Consider the following 21,319-nt stretch of genomic DNA (forward strand, 5'->3'; position numbering starts at 1 on the left):
GAGAAGTGAAACTCAGGTCAGCCAGAGCTAGGGCTTTCTCTTCCCTGGAACCAGCATGGTGGAACCCTCTTCTGTGAGATCACGGCCCTGCAGGACTTTAAACAGTTCCACTGTACCTGCCAGACACAGCTGCTCTGCCAAGCCAATAATTAAGGCCCACAGAACGCTAACAATAACACTGGGATGCTGTGTACTCTACATCAGCATAGCACTTTATCCCACCTCCCTCCTAGGTTTTGATAATTTAAATGTTTTAATTTGAATGTATCAGTATGTTGCAAACCACCCTGAACCCCTGGGGAAGGATGTCAGTTGGACAGAGGCAGGTCAGCACTGCTCATGTTGCTGGACCTGACAGCAACAGTCAACATGGCAGATCATGAGCTTCTTGCTCACCACCTCACCAATGCTGGTATACAGGGGACAGCCCTCCAGTGGCTGATCTCCTTCCTCCAAGTCCCAAACCGAGGGTTGCTGTGGGTGAGAGTTACTTGCAGCCTTGCCAATTCCTTTGATCTCTCTCCACACTCTATTCAATAACTTCAATGCGCCCTTTAGCCCAGCTAGTTCAGGGGTTGGGCTGGGATGCCATCAATATGCAGATGACACCCAGCTCTGTTTCCTAAGGGATGGACTCTCTCCCAGAAACATTTGCCAGATGCTTGCAATCTGCTAGGAATTGGGGCATGATCGTTGATGCCTCCCCGTCAATGGAGGTGCAGGTCAATAAGGCAGAACAAATTTAGAGTGGCACTTTTAAGGCCAACAAAGTTTTATTCAAGGTATGAGGTTTCATGTGCATGTACACTTCCTCAGATGCAATGTCATGGAATGGAAGTAATCAGGACAAGAGATTTCTGCAGTCCCACAGAGGCTGCTCATCTGAATGCTAAGTGCAGCCCTGTTCATCCTGTCTATCTCCTCCCAGTTATCCCAACGTCTTGTAAGTGCATTACAGTCATTCACTTGCGGGGGGGGGGGCATGATAGAGGTTTATAAAATTATGCATGGGATGGGGAAAGTAGACAAAGAAAAAATTTTCCCCCTCTTGCAAAATACTAACATTCAAGGCATTGATCAATGTTGATGGGAAGTAGATTAATGTCAGACAAAAGGAAATCAGAGAGTGATTAAAATGTGGAATTCACTGTAAAAGGATGTACAGGCATAGATGTAGAGGCACAGACAGCTTTCCAAGGTGATTAGAAAGACTCATGGAAGATAGGTCTATCAGTGATTACTAGCCACGGAGACTAAATGGAACCTCCATGTTCGGAGGCAGAAAACCTCTGAAAACCAGTACCAGGAGTCAACATCAGAAGGCCTTGGCCTCTATGCCCTGTTTCTGGACCTCCAAAAGAACTGGTTGGCCACTGTGTGAGACAGGATACTGGACTAGATGTACCACTGATCTGATCAAATAAGGTTCGTCTTTTGTTCTTTAACAAAAGCCAGTTTGGTGTAGTGGATAGGAGTGCAGACTTCTAATCTGGCATGCTGGGTTTGATTCTGCGCTCCCCCACATGCAACCAGCTGGATGACCTTGGGCTCGCCACAGCACTGATAAAACTGTTCTGACCGAGCAGTGCTATCAGGGCTCTCTCAGCCTCACCCACCTCACAGGGTGTCTGTTGTGGGGGGAGGAAAGGGAAGGCAACTGTAAGCCGCTTTGAGCCTCCTTCGGGTAGAGAAAAGCGGCATATAAGAACCAACTCTTCTTTTTCTTCTTCTTCTAAAACCCTTTTGGTGGTAGGAGTATTGTTTTTGTACTTCAGATACCTTTAGCTACTGATAGATGCATTCTGAAATGCATGCATACTCAAACATAACATGTTTTTCTTATATAAACAGGCAGCATGTTTGTAGGAAATATGTGATTTTTAAAAAAGTTTAAAATCAGCTACCCTTCCCACATAACACCTCACAAACTTTTATGTGCTTCACTAAATACTAGAACAAGAACAGACGTACCAGCATTCATGCATTCTTTATTGAGAACCAATTGGAGAATGTCAAAAGCATCACACTGTTTCCATTAGGGAAAAAAGGACTTCTGTATTTCCCCCTACAGGAAAATGTACATGGCCCATTAGTTATGCACAATTCTTGTAGCCCCCTTCAAAGAAGGGACCTAATCCAAAGTATCACAAGCAGAACAAAGGTCTCAGGACTTTCAGATTTACCTGCTCCCACTGCAGCCTGTTTTGCTTCTCACAGTCAGAGAACTACTGCTTCTTTGCACTGGGAAAAAGAATCAGTAAAAGTCTCTCCTTTGCCAATGTAAGGCCAACTGAGCAACACATCTGTATCCAGGATTTGGTCCCTTCCCCATTCTATTTCATATACAAAGCTACTCTCTGTAACCATACTCTCTGTAACCACACCTTGAATAAATCTTTGTTGGTCTTAAAGGTGCCACTGGACTCAAATCTTAGCTTCAGCTTGAGAGCACAGATTTCCATCAGTATGAGTACCAGAAAGACGTAACATAAACACATGAAGCTGCCTTATACTAATTCAGAACACTGATCTATCAAGATCAGCATTTTGAATTAGTATAAAGCAGCTCCCCATGATAGGTCAGCAGCTCTCAAGGGTCTCAAGCAGAAATCTTTGACCTCACCTGCAGCCTGACCTTTTTAACTGGGACCTTCTGCATGCAAAGCAGATGCTGTATCACTGAGCCAGAGCCTCTTGGTATGAAGAGGCAGGGGAGAGTTTTTAAGATAATGCTTTGGGCTCTTCCCTCCCCCTGGCTATATTTTGCTCAAATCTCATAGTGCAAACAATTCCATTGTACACTGTTATAAGTGCAAAAGAGCTAACATTATGCAAGTGCCTTGGGCTGGTGTTATGTATGTGCCTTGGTGTGAAGACTTACCTTTGTATCAGGGATCGTATTTATACAGGTGTCCTGTCCCATATATGAATGACTGTGCCCTACTTGTTGTGAAAGGATACAGTGAGCTCATAGAATAATATATACACACACATCTGTGAAAATGGTCAATAAAATACTATGGTGGGATTTCTCCAGGAAAGGGAGACTTGACGAGATGGTGATCGGTTCTCACTATTTGGATTAAGCTGTCAGAACAGCCATGATGAGCTGGTTTTAATTTCCCTACATGACACTTTGAACTTGGTTATCCAAACTTTTAAAATGATTGGCCAAGAGCAGGCATGGAGGGAAAACCTTAATCCTGCCCACCAAAATTCTGACTAGGTTAGAAAGGAAGTTCCCTCAACTGTAAAATTGTTAGCTCACCTTGGAATTCTGGATCAAGGCTATGATTACAGACTGATCTTATTGGACTGTGCTAGAGATGCTAAATCTCAGACATCTTCCTTGGATAGTAATGAATTTTCAGAGAATTTATGCCTCCTCTGAATGAGAATTTATTGAGGAGAAGCTACATTCCTATGGGTTTACTCCTCCAGGCCTAAGCCAAACAGCAAATCTGGGATGCAGTTCTTCAAGTAGACAGAGCACAAGCATGATGCAGTAGGAGGGAATCATGGTAAAAACTTCCCTTCAGCAGACTGTTACATTCTGTAAATACCAAAAAGCCTTTACCTTCACTCATTTTAATGTGTTACCATTAGCTCTTTTGGAAGGAAGATATACAAGCATCCCTTTTTCTCATCATGTTTGCCCTTGGTAACTGGATATGGTTGAAACATCTGATCATGTATTATTTGTACAGAGATATTCAGACTGTACATAACCAATAGGAATGAATTTCCCAAGTTGACAATGAATGTATATATCCCTCAGTTGGCACTAATGAAACCACCTTTAAGGTAGCCAAATTTTGCATCTCGGTATGCTCTGCAAGGAAGCAGTGGGTTAAGTCACTTCATCAATTATGCTTGCCCTATTAAAATCAGCCTAATATATGGCTTTGAAATTTTGTTTGTAGGCATGCTAATGACTCTCCATGTGTTAATCTTGGCTGATCTATGATTGTAACAAATAAAGATTGATTGATTGGATGGAAATGTTCAGGATATTGCATAAGTATGTGATTAGCTAGCTATGTAGGCTTTGATTATTTTCTCAGGATTCTACCTATAACTTTATATGGATTGTTTCGATGTGTTGCAACTCCCTGGATTTATATTTAGTTATTACAGACTAGAAATTAAGCCCTCTGTAGAAATAATACAGCGGGCGCTAGTGGGCAGTGGGTGGGTGTGGCAGGCCCCCCCTCCGGCTCAGCACGGGGAGACAAAAAGATAGCAGGAAGAAAGAAAGAAAGAAAGAAAGAAAGAAAGAAAGGAAGGAAGGAAGGAAGGAAGGAAGGAAGGAAGGAAGGAAGGAAGGAAGGAAGGAAGGAAGGAAGGAAGGAAGGAGGGAAGGAAGGAAGGAAGGTAGAAAGTGAGCAGGTGAGAGGGCGAGAAGAGGCAGTGAGAGAGAGAAATGAAGGACGGACGGACGGACGGACGGACGGACGGAAGGAAGGAAGGAAGGAAGGAAGGAAGGAGTTAAAGGGGGAGGGGGGTGAAGGGTCCTCTGGGCGGGTGAGGGGGTGAGTGGTGAGGGGGCAGCAGGGGAAGAGGTCTAGGTAGAGATGGGTGGGAGGGTGGGTATTTGGGGGGGAAGTGGCAGCGGAGTGGGGAGAGAGAGAGAGACAGAAGGTGGAGAGAGAGAGAGAGAAAGGGGGAAGGTCAGGAGATGTGGCAGGGGGTAGGAGGGGGGGTGAAGGGGCCGTAGGGTGGGGTTAGGGCCCGGCTCCCACCTGGCTCCTGGGGTGTGGGCTCCCCACAGCTGCCAGGCTCCTGGCCGGGTCCGGAGCGGCAAAGAGACAGCCCTACTATGGCTGCGCTACGGCAGGGCTCTCCTTTTGCTGCCCCGAAGCTCTATGGGCTCACCAGGCTCCTGGCTGGGTCCAGAGCTCGCTGAGCGGCAAAGAGACAGACCAGCCGTGGCAGGGCTATCCCCATGCCGCCCCAAAGCTCTATGGGCCCGCCAGGCTCGTGGCCGTGGCCGGGTCCGGAGCTTCCAGAGTGGCAAAGAGACAGCCCCGCCGTGGCCACGCTGTGGCAGGGTTGCCCCTTTGCCTCCCTGAAGCTCGATGGGCCCGCCAGGCTTCTGGCCGGGTCTGGAACTTCCAGAGCGGCAAAGAGACAGCCCCGCTGTGGCTGGGGTCCACAGGTGCCTACAGATTCGTTTTTATTCACAATCCATGAGTTTGAACTGACTACATACCATGTCACCCTCATTTCAATAAAGCAGCTTTGTTCTACAGTGACCAAGCCTTGTCAGTTCTGAACAAGAAACATAATGGAGAGGGGGAGAAAGAATGAACAGAGAGGAGGGAACTTCATCCTACTAGTAGAACCAGGGGAAACTTTCAGGTAAGACTTAAGACTGAAGTTAGGATGTCAAGTAACGGGGTAGTGTTGTTTTTATGCAGGAGTTTTATTATGAAACCATGAGACGGCTTACCATAAATTGTGGGAAATTAATATAAAATAAATAAATAGATAGATAATATATTATAGCCAACAGCTCTACTAAGAGCATTTAATAGAGTGTTTGCAGGGGGAAGGCCAATGAGTGCCACTTTAAGTAAAAAATACGAATGTAACTATTTAAAACAATTGAAATAGTCATCTGCCAATTAAAATGCTGATTGCAGCTTCTAAGCCGTATAATAAATCTATTCAATAGCTTAATAATTATCATTTCACTGAGATTCATGAGGCGTTTGGAGATATGTAGGAAGTTCCATTTTCTGCTAGTACCCAAGTTCATAATTCTTTTCTACTTCTGCAAAGGGAAGGGAGTTTTTGACTTGATTCTGAGAACATAACTAGGCCTGGAGTCCAGACCCTTGTAAAAATCTCCTTTTCTTGCCAGTGCTGAAAAGTTAATTGGATATTAGCAGCAATAGGACATTAATGGTGGGAATGCGCCCAACTGTGGAAAGGAGAAAATAACCTTTTTTATTGTAAAGGAGAAATTATAATTAAGTTACAGGAAATGAGGCACACTAATTTGTACTTGCTAACATCTGTGTGATCACTTACATTAAAACTTCTACTATCCGTTAACACCAAAATATTCGTAGTGGTTTGCTAGACAGAAAGATACTGTCTTTGTTTCAATATTACAGTTCTCCAACATTTCCTTCTTGGTTTTTTTCCCCAGTTAAAAGAACCTAAAATCCTCAAAATCCTCAAGACTTGCTACATTCTACTTAGTACCTGAGTCCACTCTGATTGCTTTTTTCCATAATTTTCCATGACAGCTGAAGAGGATGGGAGTGGGGGCACAGGTTCACATATAGGATTTACTCTTCTCTCTGCAGCAGTCGAACTGCGAAAGAGAAATCCATGATCCAGTTCTTCTTGTGATATTATTGCCTTGCAGGAGAATACATTTTTGCCACAAAATATATGGAGTCAACTTCTTTTTTGGCATTAAAATAGGCCACAAATTTAATAACTGCTGAACGTTGGTCAGTATGGGAAAAAGGAACCGGCCTTCTTGTGGCCCTCCGGACACGAGGCAGCCAAGTGATTATTCCAGCAGGCACGCATGGGAACTTCTGGCACCCCACCAGGCTTCCCGTGCCCCCATTGACCTGCTGGTTATCATGGAGGCATGAAACTCTGCCTGGTTCCCTTGTTACCCGGAATGCGGCTCTGCTGTCAAGCCCCCCCCTCCATGATTGATGGCTACCTGGCTCCACACAGCCTCTTAAGGAGGCCCCCTCTCTAGAGCAGGCCAGCATGCAGGCTAGTTCTGCTCAAATATGATTCCTTCCCACACCAAAATCCTGCAAGTTGTGACAAATAAATTCCACATAACAGAATTTTACAACCACAAAAGTTTCTTTTCTTTACTCGTACATTTCTTAGTTCCTTAAACACAATAAAACCAGGGAGGGAGGGTGGGCAACCCTGATGACAGGGAAGAGGGAAAGAGGCACGTGCCTCTCTCCCCATTCCCTATAAGGAAAAGGAGGTGGAGAGGAGCCGATTCAGCCCCCCTCCTCTCAGAATCCCTGAGCCATGCACCATAGACATGTAATCCCCACCCACGAGTCTCCTTGCGGTGAGGGCTTCCCCATGACGGCAGTTGGGTCTGGGGTAAGTCCTGATCACTCTTGTTCTCAAATATGAATAAGGTCATTTTCAAAAACAAAAGTGAAGAGGTTCTATAAGAAATATCTTATTTGTAGAATGCCTGATTTGGTTCTCATGGTACTTTGTTCATCCTTGCTACTTTTCTTTCCATTCCATCACTGATGCCAGTTAAAATATTGGACTAGGACTTGCGCAGTCTAGGTATGAACCCCACCCCAAAAGTTCTCTGGTATCTTTTCTGCACAAGGAGAAAAAGATGGGCCAATGCTCATTTAGTAGCGGGGCTAATCCCCACTTTGCTTTAGCTCCTCTGTTACCACATGGCAAGGGAACACAGATATGTCCGCATTCCTTTGTTCTTCCCTGGGGGCCAAAGGGGCCTATCCAAGCACAGGCCCATGTGGACAGAGAAGAGCTGGGCCTTCCAGACCCGGCTCCTTCCCTATGTACAGCATCCAGGGAGAGAAAAATGCTCTAGTCAGTTTCGTGGTGCTTTGCTGTGGTGCAGAGCCGACTGAGGCATTAAAAAAAACTTTTCATGCAATCCTACCTCCCTGAAAATACCCCCCCACACACACACACACACAATGGCGGAACCTTTCCATCCCGCTTGCCTCATGTGGAGGCAGAAATCTGGGATGGACAGGATCCGCTGCCAAAAATGGTCCCCTGTGGGGACATAGGAAGGGTGGAGCAAATGGCCCCTTCACAAACTCCCAGTGGCAGTCTGGCAAGACCACCACCATGCAGAATAGGTCAGAGTGATTTTGGCCCAGTCACACATTCTCAGCAGAACCTATTTCACAGATAGTTATTGTGCGGATAACGTAGAAGAGGGGCTAATTTAAGCCACTTGATTACCTAACTGGAGAAAACCAAGGTAAAAATAACTAAATGAGTCCAACTGAACAGAACTAACTTCTGATTATACAAGCATAGATTTGGATTCAGCCTACAGTCCAGAGTCCCAATCCCATCTTGCTACAGCATTGCTGTAGACAAAATGGAGTAAGCCTCAAGACAAAATTCTGTTGCATGCTAAGGTAATTGTAAAGGAACTGCAGGGCAGGGTGCAGAATTCACATCAGAGGTAATATTAAATTATTTAGTATTTGCTTTGCAAAATGGAATAAGTAGATAAATACTTAGAAGCACTGGTGAAAGCCAGATTATCAACTTGCATTGCTGTTTTGCAGCTGCTTGTTGCATACAGTCCAACATAACTTTCAGCCACTGAGTATTGTTAGTAAGGAAGGAAAAGCCTAGAGATGTTGGTGATTGAAGAGATGAAGGAGTTTGCAGAAGGATGGTTCTGAGACAGAGCTCTGTCTCAGCAGTACCTTCAGAAGTTATACTCAGCAGGACTTGTCATTTCAGCAGCAGCATTTGTAAAGGCAGCAGCCTTTATGTCACCTTGTCCCAGATGTTGCCAATCACTCCACATAGTGGGGCAAGGTCCAGAAATAACTCCCTTTGATACTTTCAGTATCATTTTTCTCCCCCAATTCATTTTAAAGGGGTGCTTCAGGTTTGGGGGAGTAGAAAACTAGAGGCTTATTGTGGGCATTGAAATAGCACATTGTGAGATTGGCTGTAAAACTGGAATTCCTACCATAGAATTTTGAAAGACTGTGACTGACACAAAAATGGCAGTCAAGTGGAACAAAGAAACTTCTCTGGGAGTGGTCAGGCTTCTGAGGATATCAGAATCCATTAACTGCACCAGCAGGATCACTAAGTCCTATGTAACATAGTGAGGTAACCTCTGCCAACGAGCAGAGAAGCAAAGCTATCTCTGGCCCCAAATCATAGAATCATAGAATCATAGAATCATAGAATCATAGAATCATAGAGTTGGAAGGGGACATACAGGCCATCTAGTCCAACCCCCTGCTCAACGCAGGATTAGCCCTAAATGTCAGGCTTGGATTTTTGTTTTTAGTTTAGGAAACAATTACAATAATATATTCAGTCTTTTCTTTAAAATCAGTAGTAGAAACCTGACTTTTTCCTGTAAAATTAATATAGGCTTTCATGATTTATTCATGTACCTCTTTTCTGCAGGTCATACTCTCAATATAAGAATCAGTAGTATAAAGTGTTCAGCATGTCTGAGGCTAGATGATACACACATCATGCTCTTGGGTAATGGTGTGATGTCTAGTGGGAGTTCTTGTTGATGGATGTCAACATTAGATGTATTGCATGCTGTACAGTACTTTATATTTAAAAAAATACAGTCTTAAAATTCTGGAGGAATTATCCCATAAGCCACTGCAAGCTTTGTAAAGGAAGTTGCAGAAATTAGCACTGTAAAAGGAGAACAGCAGACACATGCAGCTAGATAGTTTCTGTTCTTTCAGGTGATTTGAAATTAGCCAGTCAGAGATTTATCCCCTGAGAGCATACTGCAAACATTCTAATGACCACAAGATCATGGGGTAAACCTGCATGGAGTTGTTGAAGGGGATTCCTGAGGTGGTAAATGAATATAAAACATCTCAATCAACCATGTTAAATGGAAATATTAGTGTCTATGTGGTGCCTGCATTATGTAGATTCAGCCCTAAAAGTACAATCATAACCAGAGCAAATCTCAGTGAATCCTCCTAAATTACCATGTGTGAATTCAAACTGCATGCATTTCTTGGGTATGTAACAGAAAGTAGCATGAAAAAAGCACAAATATTGCAAAAGTATAATGATATTGCATTTGTTATTAACAGTGCAACATGATCTTTTGATCCTACTTGAGATAGTTCCAACTACAGTCAGTAGTACATGTGAGTAAGTAACTGATTTCAGGAAGGTTTAATTCTCAGTAATGCTGGAGAGGACCCAAGCTATAAGGTTCAACAAAACTCCACACCAAATAAGAGCCCATTAAAGTATTTTCCCTTATCGAGGAACTTTGGAGAAAGAATATCAAAATGACAAAATGTCAACCCTTGAGAGAAGGGTGGTTTAAAATGTTTTTCAGGTGGTATGTTACCCCCAAAGTTCGAGGTAAGATGTCACCTAATGCAGATAACAGGTGTTGGAGATGTAAAAAGGCAACAGGTACCTTTTACCATATGTGAAATGATCCAAAAGTTTTGGTGTAAAATACACGGCCTCATGCAGGAAATTATGAAGTATATGTTTCCTATGTAAGCTAAACATATGTTGTTGTGTTTCTTCCCAATCAATTTACCAAAGCAAATAAAAGAGTTTTTTTTTTCTATGCAACTGCTGCAGCTAGGTTAATAGTAGCAGTGAAATGGAAGCAAACATTAGTCCCAGAAGTTGGAGAATGGCTAGACAAGATGGGACATTTTGTATCGATGGCAAGACCGACCATCGATACACAAAGAACCTCCAGAGAAATTTCAAAACCATTGTAAATGCTTCCTGGATTATCAAGAGACATAACTATCTGCAGAAATACATGATCACTGTAATTAACGAACTAGTAGACTGAATGTTAAGAGTCTCTTGTGGCGCAGAGTGGTAAGGCAGCAGACATGCAGTCTGAAAGCTCTGCCCATGAGGCTGGGAGTTCAATCCCAGCAGCCAGCTCAAGTTTGACTCTGCCTTCCATCCTTCCGAGGTCGGTAAATTGAATACCCAGCTTGCTGGGGGGTAAACGGTAATGACTGGGGGAGGCACTGGCAAACCACCCCGTATTGAGTCTGCCATGAAAACGCTGGAGGGCGTCACCCCAAGGGTCAGACATGACTCGGTGCTTGCACAGGGGATACCTTTACCTTTAGACTGAATGTTAAGATGAGACTGTATTTGAAAAACTGACTTTTCCCCCTTTCCCTCCTCCCCATTACTGTATACTGTATATCAAGCCCTTCACTCCTCGCCCTTTCTATGAAATAAATAAAATTGTTTATTTTTTTTTAAGTATTTTCCCTTATCATAGAAATGTGACCTTAGAAAGACTTGGTACTACAGAGGTGCCCTCAGCATATGCTATAGAAAAGCCAACATCTACACAAAGAGACAATGAAATGTTATGCAATGCATATTCCTGATGAGAAGTTATCAATTAGCCAGGGATCAAAAATCAGTTTCTCACTTGAAAAGTTCCTGCATGGTCTTCTTCCTTGTCTCCCTCTTTGCCCTCTTTTAAAGCAATCAGGGTGAATCCACGAAAGTAGGCTGGAGTAGCAGCAGAAAGAGTTACTGGGGAGAGAAAAGCAGAAAAATAAGAACATCAATGTGAAATGCTGACAAGATTTTTGCTTACTTTCTTAGGAAGTGAGCGTACCTTTTGTTACATTAAGACCAATAGTACAGAGATAAGAGCTTATTTTGGGACAAGATTATGATGCCAAATTCTGTTCTAATAAGTGTCACCTCTAAATTGTGCACATGAGTAGCCGCTCATTAACACAGGAAGCCCTGCTCAGCAGCAATCTGGAGCTGTGCAGGGTCTTGCACTGCCCATTGCCCATTGCCCATTTTAAGGTTGCACTTCTTATATTCTGCTCAGGATGTGAATTGCTCTGCTCAGTGTGTATGGGGGGGAGGAATTAGAGGGGATATTGGCTGCAATATAGCAGAGTTTGGAATATCTATAGCGACATGCTAGGTACTAACAATTATGTGAATGAATGACTGGGAACCCTTGGGAAAGTAATGCTCTTGATCATATGGAGACAACTGTACATGCAATACAGGTGTACAGATACCCAACTACACACATATGGAATTTTCCATTGCAATCCTGCTCTCCCACCACATGTTCTTTCTATCCACTTAGAATATCTGCAGAGGTATATAGTAATCCAGCATAGACACGCACAGATACATCTTCTGTTCCACTTAATATTTCTGGTAAGGCCTAGGAGGAGCTGCTCTCATGGCTTAAATGCCACTCAGTGCTTAACACGCACTCAGGGCAGCTATCCCACCCCCTGAGTGTCTCCTCCTCCAACCGGCTTGCCTGTCTACCAAGCGGCTAGCCAATCGCCTTCTGTCCCCCATCCCAGGGTTTGATTCCCAACTCTTCTACATGCAGCCAACTGGGTGACCACATGCAGTCCCAGTTCTCTCTCAGTCTCAGCTACTTCACAGGGTGTCTATTGTGGGGCGAGGAAGGGAAGGCAATTGTAAGCCTTTGGGTAGTGAAAAGCAGGGTACAAAAAAAGCTGTTCTATTATATGAAAGCCCAGTACAATTTATAATAATCAGAGTAGCATCTAAACAAAATAACTCTTTAAGTAAGTCACTTATTCAAGGACCTATTATTATATTTGGCTGACTTTTTATAATTCCTGCAGTGTGGGTGGCCACACCATCAACACTGCAACAATGTACTGTGTGACCTTTAATCCACAAACCAATGCCTGCATATTAAATTTTTTCATGTAGTATCACATGATGGTATTCAGCTATTTAAAAAACACATTGGTATGGCTGTATCTATTAGTCTTATTTATTTAAAATTCCTAAATATTCACCTTTCTCCCAAGCATCTCAGAACCCAAGATGGCTTGTTACAATGTAAAATCAATTTTATAAAACAAGCTTTTAAACAACAGATAAAACCAATTTTTAAACATCTTATGCTTCCTTCCCACTGGCAGGATCTCAGAGCAACAGGAAAAGATGCCATCCACCTTTTGGCAAACAGAACTCTAGGCTCCATAGCAGAGTATTTCAGCCTTCTTAGGATCCCTGTCAGAGATCACTCAGTGCACTGAATTCATCTGCCATGTGGTCTTGTTCAGGAAGGGGGAAGTAGCTTGGGAGGACCAGGGTTCAAAGTTAGGATAATTCAAGAGCACAGTATTGAATTACAGTATTCCTGTTTTGTTTCAGTGACTGTCAGTGTGTGTGTTTGCTTATCAATCATTCCATCAATGCATACTATAAAGTAAGTTTGTATATAACAAAATCCTTGCTTCCTTAAATAAAGGCAACCTTTTATTTCACCAAATTATTTTTTTCTAGAATTCAATTCTGAAGCGAACTCAAAATGGCGGTGCTTTTTAAAAATCTGGCAAATATATGGAACGTGAAGAGACAAAGCAAGAATACATATTAGGTTGCCTAAAGCAGGGCTTCAATAAGAATTATGAGCTCTTGTCCCATTTCAAAGGCTAAGTGAATAATTCATCCTCATTTACTTCTGGCTTGCACATGTAATTTGCAAAATAAAAGTTGCTTTCCTCTTAAAAATTATTGAGAGTAAACCTCCCGTTAACAGGTTCATACTGCTGGCTGCCAGCAGTTCTGGCAGCTGAAGAAGTAGGCCGCCACCTACAACCATTTGTACCTCATTAAAATTAGTCTGTTTGACTCAGACTTGAAAATAACTGTGACAGAAGACTAACGTGGCTGTCCCAAATTATGGAAATAAACTGTGCCTTGTGGTGGGAACCTGGCTCCATTTTTTGTGAAGAAGCTACTGGTATTTCAGTGTTTGACTACTTTGATCCCAGAAACAGCTGGAAACATTGGTAGTGACGAGATGGCTCAAGCAGAGTCGTCTGAAGCTCAATCCTTTAAAGACGGAGGTCCTGTGGCTAGGTAGGAAGGGCCCTTGCGAGGAAGCGCGCCTGCCTACCCTGGATGGCGTGCAGCTCTCCACGGCTCATGCCGCCAGGAACCTAGGCGTGATTCTGGACGCCTCCCTCACAATGGAGGCCCAGATCACAAAGGTAGCGCGGCTGGCATTCTACCATCTCCGCCAAGCCAAACTACTAGCGCCCTACCTGGCCCCGGAACACCTAGCCACAGTGATCCATGCGACGGTCACCTCTAGACTAGACTTTTGTAACTCGCTCTACGCAGGCCTGCCCTTAGCCCTGACCCGGAAACTACAACTAGTTCAAAATGCAGCAGCCAGGATCCTCACGGCAACACCGTGGAGGTCCCATATCCGGCCTATTCTTCATCAGCTGCAATGGCTACCAGTTGAATTCCGGATCAGACTAAAGGTTCTGGTAATTACCTTCAAGGCCATACGCGGTCAGGGCCCAGTGTACCTGAGGGACCGCCTCCCCGCCTATGCCCCCAAAAGAGCTCTACGCTCTACTGCCTCAAATCAGCTAAGGATCCCTGGCCCTAAAGAAGTCCGTCTGGTCTCGACCAGGGCCAGAGCATTCTCTGTTCTGGCCCCTACCTGGTGGAACGAGCTCCCAGAAGAGATCAGGGCCCTGACGGAGCTTAAACAGTTCCGCAGGGCCTGCAAGAAGGAGCTCCTCCATCAGGCATTTGGCCGAGACCAGACGTAATCAACAGCGACCAAGGGCCCCTGCTCCCCCCCCACCCCCCCTCAGAATTCAATCAATAAACCACCCCCCTCAGAATCCCATCAACAAGCCCTGGACCTGTTTGTATCACAACTGTTTACTGTTATACTGTGTTGTGTTTGGTTGCAATTGTTGGTTATTGATGTATATGTTTTACAGACTGTTTTATGTAAGGTTCCTTGTTATAATGTAAACCGCCCTGAGCCTCCGGGGAGGGCGGTATAGAAGTATGATAAATAAAAAAAAAAAAATAATATAAAAAAAAAGTAGCTTAGCCTTGACATATTGCACTCATTTTCTCTTTATTTTTATTATTAAGCAAGTGATGCCACATAGCAGTAGGCACTGTTTCAAAAAAAAATTAGAGCATTTTCACACAGTGGTCAGAATGGTGAGACACCTGTGACCTCCAATAGCATGATATTAAATCACTTTATTCCTCCCCTCCACACTTCAAAGCCTTCCTTCCTATGGCCTGATGGTTATAAAGGATTTTCTGGCCATATGGAAACTTGGGGGCATCAACGTCACATGCACAATGATGCCACTTTTTTTGGGGGGGGGGGGACAAGCAGGATGTCAAATTACTTTAGAAATCGTTGGAAACTCACTGGTAAAACAGCAGAGTTTCCAACATTTCTTAGAGCAATATGACATCGTTTTGGGTTTCCTATGAAGTGATACCATATTGAGCACAATGTAGTTTTTAAAAATTTTCTCCACTGCCACATGGAGTAAAGGTAGCTAATGAGGATTGCCAGTGAGAGTTCTCTTGCTATAGTGGGAGACCTGGCAATTCTGTTATCATTGCAGAAATCATGCTCAGTTATTAAGGATACTTCATCTTTTTGCATGGCCAGTAAAGGCTGCTTGCCTACACTTCTAATGGCTCAATTAATCAAAAGACTACTTAGTGAAGAAAGGATTAGTCAGATGACAAGAGAACATCTCTGTATGCACAACAGTAATCAGATTTTCTAGCCAATGTCAACCAATGTGTTACAGGGAAAATTACAGACCAAGACTGCACTCCCATATAAGACGGAATTCCCATACATAGTAAGGAATAGCTATATTTGCTTATCTAAGTGAACAGCTATCAAATCAATCAAAATAATAATAAAAGACACCTAAAATGAAAACCAACCAACATTACAAAAATAATCTCAATAAACAGAATGTGCATGCTATGTCAGTGGTTTGTTAGGTCAATAACTTTTCTACCCTTTCTTGAATAAATCTCTTCTTTAGTTGAATACATATTTTCCGTTCCACAGATAAATGTGACAGGATCATAGCTGCACGAGATAAATGCTGAATTCAATCCTTTAGGCTATAAAGCCACAGTAGCACTGACTAATACCGAATAAGGCAAAATGTCATGAAGTTCATTGCAGAAGGGAATGGATATCTCATGCCAGATTTTTCTACTGCCTTCTGAACTACATATTCTCATTTTCAAATTACTTTCAACACAGAGGTCAGCAGAAACCAAAATGCCACATCAAATTGTCAAAAATGGGGACTGGTGAGAAGAAAGCAAAACATAGATCTCCAAAGCATAAGAATACATTTTGTGCGGAATCACAAGCAAACTGACTGTATGATGTTTTACTAAGCTGGTGCCAACAAACGGTTTAAGCATAGGAATTAGCTGCTGGACAGATCATTTAAAATGCATTACCCTAGTTTAGTTTTTAATCAATAAAAAGAACCTTCTAGTATTTCTTTTCATGGATGAGTCTAGGTGAGTACCTAGTGCTTGTGATTTATGTGGCAACTTTCCTAATTTTATCATTTTACAAGCTTCTGGAATCACTGATTACACAAGTCTCCTTATTACTAGCAAAAAAAGAGTTGTTACAGAGAAAGCTTCGAATATATTAGCACTAAAGGTTCAAAACCAAGCTAACAAGCACTGCAGTTCTATTCTGAAAAGTTTAATAGTTTTAAAATAACACTATGTTTTCTCCAAAAGTTTGACTCACTGTGATTGGAAGTCAGCAATTATTTTTGCTCCCCATGCTTTTAATGTTTGTAATCAAGATGAAACTGCACTGCATTTGATACAAAATCCAGACTAGCAAAATTTGTGTGTTAGTATTTCTAAGACCAATCCTAAATCCCAAACCCAGGAACACAGCTCGTGTACCAGCTAGTTGTTACTCTATGCTCACTCAGCACAGGGGAGATATGGAAAACAAAGACTCCTCGCCTAGGTACAGAAAGACTACAACAAGCCCAACACCCACTAATCATTAAGCAGAATACCAATCATGTTCCTATGACAGCGAGAAGTGAATCAGCCACCCAATGCATGCTTATAAAGCCATGCCCTTGACCATTTGTGAAATGAGAAAGGAAATAAGAAGAATCCAGCACACTTACACTGTGGCAGTCCTCACTAGGAATTGCTGCAATGTTTACCATAGAGTTTCCAGTGATTCCTTGAGAGATGTGATGTCACTTCCAAATTTTCCCTGGTAGTGATATCTGCCCCCCATGTCCCTACACTTCCCCTTTTCCTACTAGTTGCTAGGCTAAGATTGGTAACCCTATTTCAAAGCAATTGTGTCATTGAAAACAAGAAGGCACCCTATAAAACCTAAACCATAGAATCCATGGATTAAAAATAAAAGCAAAATATGCTCTTATGAATGAAAGTATAAGCTTTCTGGAAGGGAAAGGATTAAGAAAATTGTCTCTCAAGTACAGTTGTCCCCACCCTCTCATCATTTAGATTTTGAGCCTCTTTGGTCATTGATTGCCTTCTTATATAGTACCTTCCTTTTTCTTCTCTCTTATCTGGACTTGAAGCTGTAGCAAATTAATTTATATGAATATGTTATGTAAGATGTACTATTTTTGTAAGTAAAATTTCTTTGTCTTGTTATCATTCCAGTCAGGTCATCTTTGTAATTTGTTTGAACAGCACTTTCCCTTTAACTGGGAAATGTGGAGAATCAAGAATACTGCATAAAGCATCTGCGTTTTCAAGGCAAATTATATTTTTACATTTAAACCAATGGGTTATGGGCCGAGAGTCTATCAGAATTAAATTAAGCTCAAAGTTTAAATAGGACATTAAGTCTTTCATTAGTAGATTCCCTCGTGTGCCTTTTTGATCTTTAAAATGTTTTCATCGTTCTTCTCCACATTGGTGTGATAAGGATAGTTGAGTCAAGCAGATATTTGGAGATCCCAAAACTTACTGTTGAGAAGTATAGAAGCTGGCTTAAAAGATTTCATATACTCCTTGAAGCAAAAGGACCTGCTGGAATCCTAGCGGAAGAAAAAACAACAGAGAAAGGCAAGGAATTGGACTCTTGCACTTGAATCACCGAATGGCTCAAGTTACATTTCTAGAAAGAAGTTGAAAAAGAAATTCACCTCACAAAAATTTCCTAAATTAAGTTGGAGATGTCCTATACATTACTGAATCAAACTGTAATTTACTGAGTATAGTCTGCAACACACTTTGACATTTATCTGGAAATAAGAAATGTGCTATTAGCAATTACTATGTTGCATATGCAAAAGGTAATGAAAAGGGGAAAGTATATGAATTGAGTTTTGCAGACAAACAGGTACACCTAGCACGTGAAAGGAAAGATTAATAGACCTTGGAACTGTGGCACAAGCACCTAGGATATACTAAACCAAACGTAATCCTAGGCCTTCAGAAACTTGCCAAAGGAATTAATACAAAGTCATGTGACATGAGTATCATAAACAAACATTACATAAAGGACTTAGACCGTCATTTCCCCCAAAAAAGTACTAGCAAGCCATTAGAATTCATTCATAGTGATGTCCTTGGACCAGTACATGTAACATCAAATGGTGGAAATACATATATTTTAATCCTTCTGGATGATTCCTCAACTAGATATTCATTTGCATATCTGCTGAGACAAATGAGTTACGTTCACAAATTACTCAAGAGATTCATCACTATGATTTCTTACAAGTTTGTGAAAAAGCTTCAAATGCTACAGATGAATAATAGTAGTGTACATTGTACTACACACAAATCTTCTTAACAAAGGAAGTTGGTAAGCTTTACCTGAGCAGAATGGCACTGATGACAGGAAATTGAGATCTTTACTGAAGATGAGCAAATTCATGTTCATGGATGCAGGTCAAACTGATAAAATTGTGTGGTAAAGCAATTCTGACTGAAAATGTCCAGAACAGACTGCCCATAAACATCATAAGCTGGAAAGGAGCAGGAGCAAGCAAGGCAAGGTGGCCCCTTCAGCTATGGCTCTCTGGCTTACCTGCCCCTGCTCCTCTCTCCCCTACAGGTGCACAAAGGAAAGAACGTGCAAGAGCAGGCGAAGGGCTTGGGTATGGGCTGCAGTAGCAGCAACAGTAGGCTCAGCACCTTCCTGCCTCACCAGGACACCACCACAAGTATTTTCAGTGGTTACACCTTAAAAAGTGTTCAGCAATGTAGTTCATCATAGCATTAATGCTAGACTGTGTACTTGGGGAAAGGGGTGCATGATAGAGGGTAAAGACAGTACAAGGTGCTCCATTTCACACTGCAACCTCCCCCCACGCATAAGATTCCATAGTGTGCTGGTATATGTGTTGGGGTACACAACCCCGTATTATAATAAAACTAGTTAATCCAATTCTTTGTTGGATGGAGTAGATGAGCTTTCCCTTTTCAATGGGAAGTACCATTAAAGCTCTCTGTGCTGGCCAAGCTGCCTGTGTCTAGCTGGTACAGTCCCTTTAGGGCAGTGTGAGGGAACCTCATTCTTCTATCCCTTTGTTCCTCCAACCATTTTCCTCAGAGCCATGCCTGCCAGTCCCCCGCCAGCTCCAGGAGGCAAACAAGGGACAGAGGGCTAAACAAATGGGGTGAGAGAGGATCTTCTTTTGTTTGCCAAAGGAGGAAAATGGCTCCTTTGAATGTTTTATTAATAATTGTTTAGCTTGCCTTGTCAATTTCTTTCTCTTGATGATGCAAGACCAGCCAAATAAAAGGAAAAATAGTACAGGGCTTCAAGCAAAGAGAAACAGATTCATATCTATACACTAAGCACAAAGATGGACATTGTACTTTTATTTTCATGTATGCTGATAACTTGATTCTAGGTTAGGACAGGCAAATGGACTCTAACACTGTGGTAAAGTGCCTAAACAGAGAAACAGAAATTAAAGAGCTAGGAGATGTTTCTTACCACCTGGGCATACAAATTGAAAGGAAATAAGAAGACAGAAAATAATTGAGCTCTTACAGATGTGTCAACACTTTAAGAACTCTGAAATAATTAGGCATTTAACATCAGTACAGAAACAACATAGGAATATCTAAGCACCACCAGAAGACCAGATATTGCAACTAGTGATAGGATCCTGAGCAGGACAAGTGCACCTAGCAAAAAAGAGTGAGTTGTGGCAAGAAATGCGGTGACATATCAAAAAGGAACTCTGGATTGGAAACTAAAATTGCCATCCACTAATAATCCAAAATTAGTTGGTTACACAGATGCAGGAGACAACTTAGCTATAAATAAGTGAGTACTTATTCTTGTATGGAGATGAACCAATCTCCTAGGGCCATAGAAAGCAAACTAAAGTAAGCTTGTCTTCCTCGGAGTCTGAATATATAGCATCTGCTGAAACATGCAGAGAACTCTTGTGGTTCAGTTTTTTAGACCAGTTTTTAAAAGATTTTAGAATTTATTAGCAAAAGCCAATTCAACTTAAAAACCAGAGCTGCATGAAGATTTCTCAATCAGGAACAATGGCTGCATGATGTGAAGTTCCTTTTACTCCATGACCTAATTGAGGCCCAGCACACAAACACACACACACAAATTTTACTGTAGATTCCCAGGGCAGTAAGCCTTTAATCTTGATTTTAGATTCTGTGCCTTCATTAAAAATATATATTAAAAGGAAAAAGGAAATAGCAATAAAAATAACTACAAATACAGAAAATTGATATTATTTTAAAAATCTCTATAAATTGCTCTATTTTCCAGAAAGATATTGAAGGATTGTATGCTAAATAGAAGATGTTAAACATCTTAATGCTGTTCAGCAGCTTTATGCTCCCTCTGACCCAGCTGGTCTGGAGATTTGGGCTGGGTTGCATCAATATATGGATGACACCTAGCTCTATTTTCTGATGGACAGCCAATCTGACCCCCCCCCCCAAAATCTGCTGGTTGTTTGGAAGCAATGACAGCCTGGCTCAAGGAGAGTTGCCTGAAACTCAACGCTTCCAAGATGGAGGTCCTGTGGCTAGATAGGAAAAAACCAGATCAGGAAGTATGTTTGCCCTGCCTGGATGGAGTGCAGTTTCAGGTTACACAGCCCACCATGAACTTGGGTGTGATCTTCTATGCTTCCCTTTCTATGGAGGCACAGGTCATGAGAGTAACCCAGTCCGTATTTTTTCATCTTCACCAAGCTAGGCTACTAGTGCCTATCTGGCCCCAGAGCACCTGGCCACTGTGATACATACAATGGTCACCTCCACCCTAGAGTTCTGTAACTTGCTGTATGCAAGTTACATTTATCCCTGGCACAGAAATTGTAACTGGTACAAAACACGGCTGTTGGGGTTCTTACAAGAACAAACTGGTACTGAGGTAGCTGCATTGGTTGCTAGTTGAATTCTGGATCTGCTTCAATGTTTTGTTTTTGACCTTTAAGGCCATCTGCAGTCTGGGTTCAGTCCTGGCTCCCACATTGTGTAATGAACTCCTGGAGAATCTCAGGGCCTTGACAGAACTGACTCAGTTCCGCAGGGCCTGTAAAACAGAGCTTTTCCAACAGGTGTTTGGTTGAGGCCAGGATAGCAACTCGGGTCATCCTGGGCCCCTCCACGAAACCTTAAAAATGGAAATCGGAATTTACATCTAATTCCTTCCACTACTACCAAAGTACATCCAAAGTACATGGTTGCTTTCAACACTGTTTATGATTAATGTTGTTTATGATTAATG

At 42.3% G+C, this 21,319-nt stretch overlaps 1 protein-coding gene across 3 annotated transcripts in view; it reads right to left on the reverse strand.

Annotated features, from left to right (window-relative positions):
* SPON1 (spondin 1) overlaps positions 1-21,319 on the reverse strand; it is a 383,122-nt gene that overhangs the window by 351,493 nt on the left and 10,310 nt on the right. For 2 of the 3 annotated variants that reach the window (XM_077321895.1, XM_077321894.1), the window contains exon 2: positions 11,165-11,271. In XM_077321895.1, the coding sequence (XP_077178010.1) occupies positions 11,165-11,271 (107 nt within the window). Of the gene's footprint in view, positions 1-11,164; positions 11,272-17,560; positions 17,631-21,319 lie in introns of all 3 variants that reach the window. The other variant, XM_077321896.1, reaches the window with a different exon arrangement.

This window comes from Paroedura picta, chromosome 2 (assembly GCF_049243985.1).
Source record: "Paroedura picta isolate Pp20150507F chromosome 2, Ppicta_v3.0, whole genome shotgun sequence".
In the NCBI taxonomy this organism is placed as follows: domain Eukaryota; kingdom Metazoa; phylum Chordata; class Lepidosauria; order Squamata; family Gekkonidae; genus Paroedura; species Paroedura picta.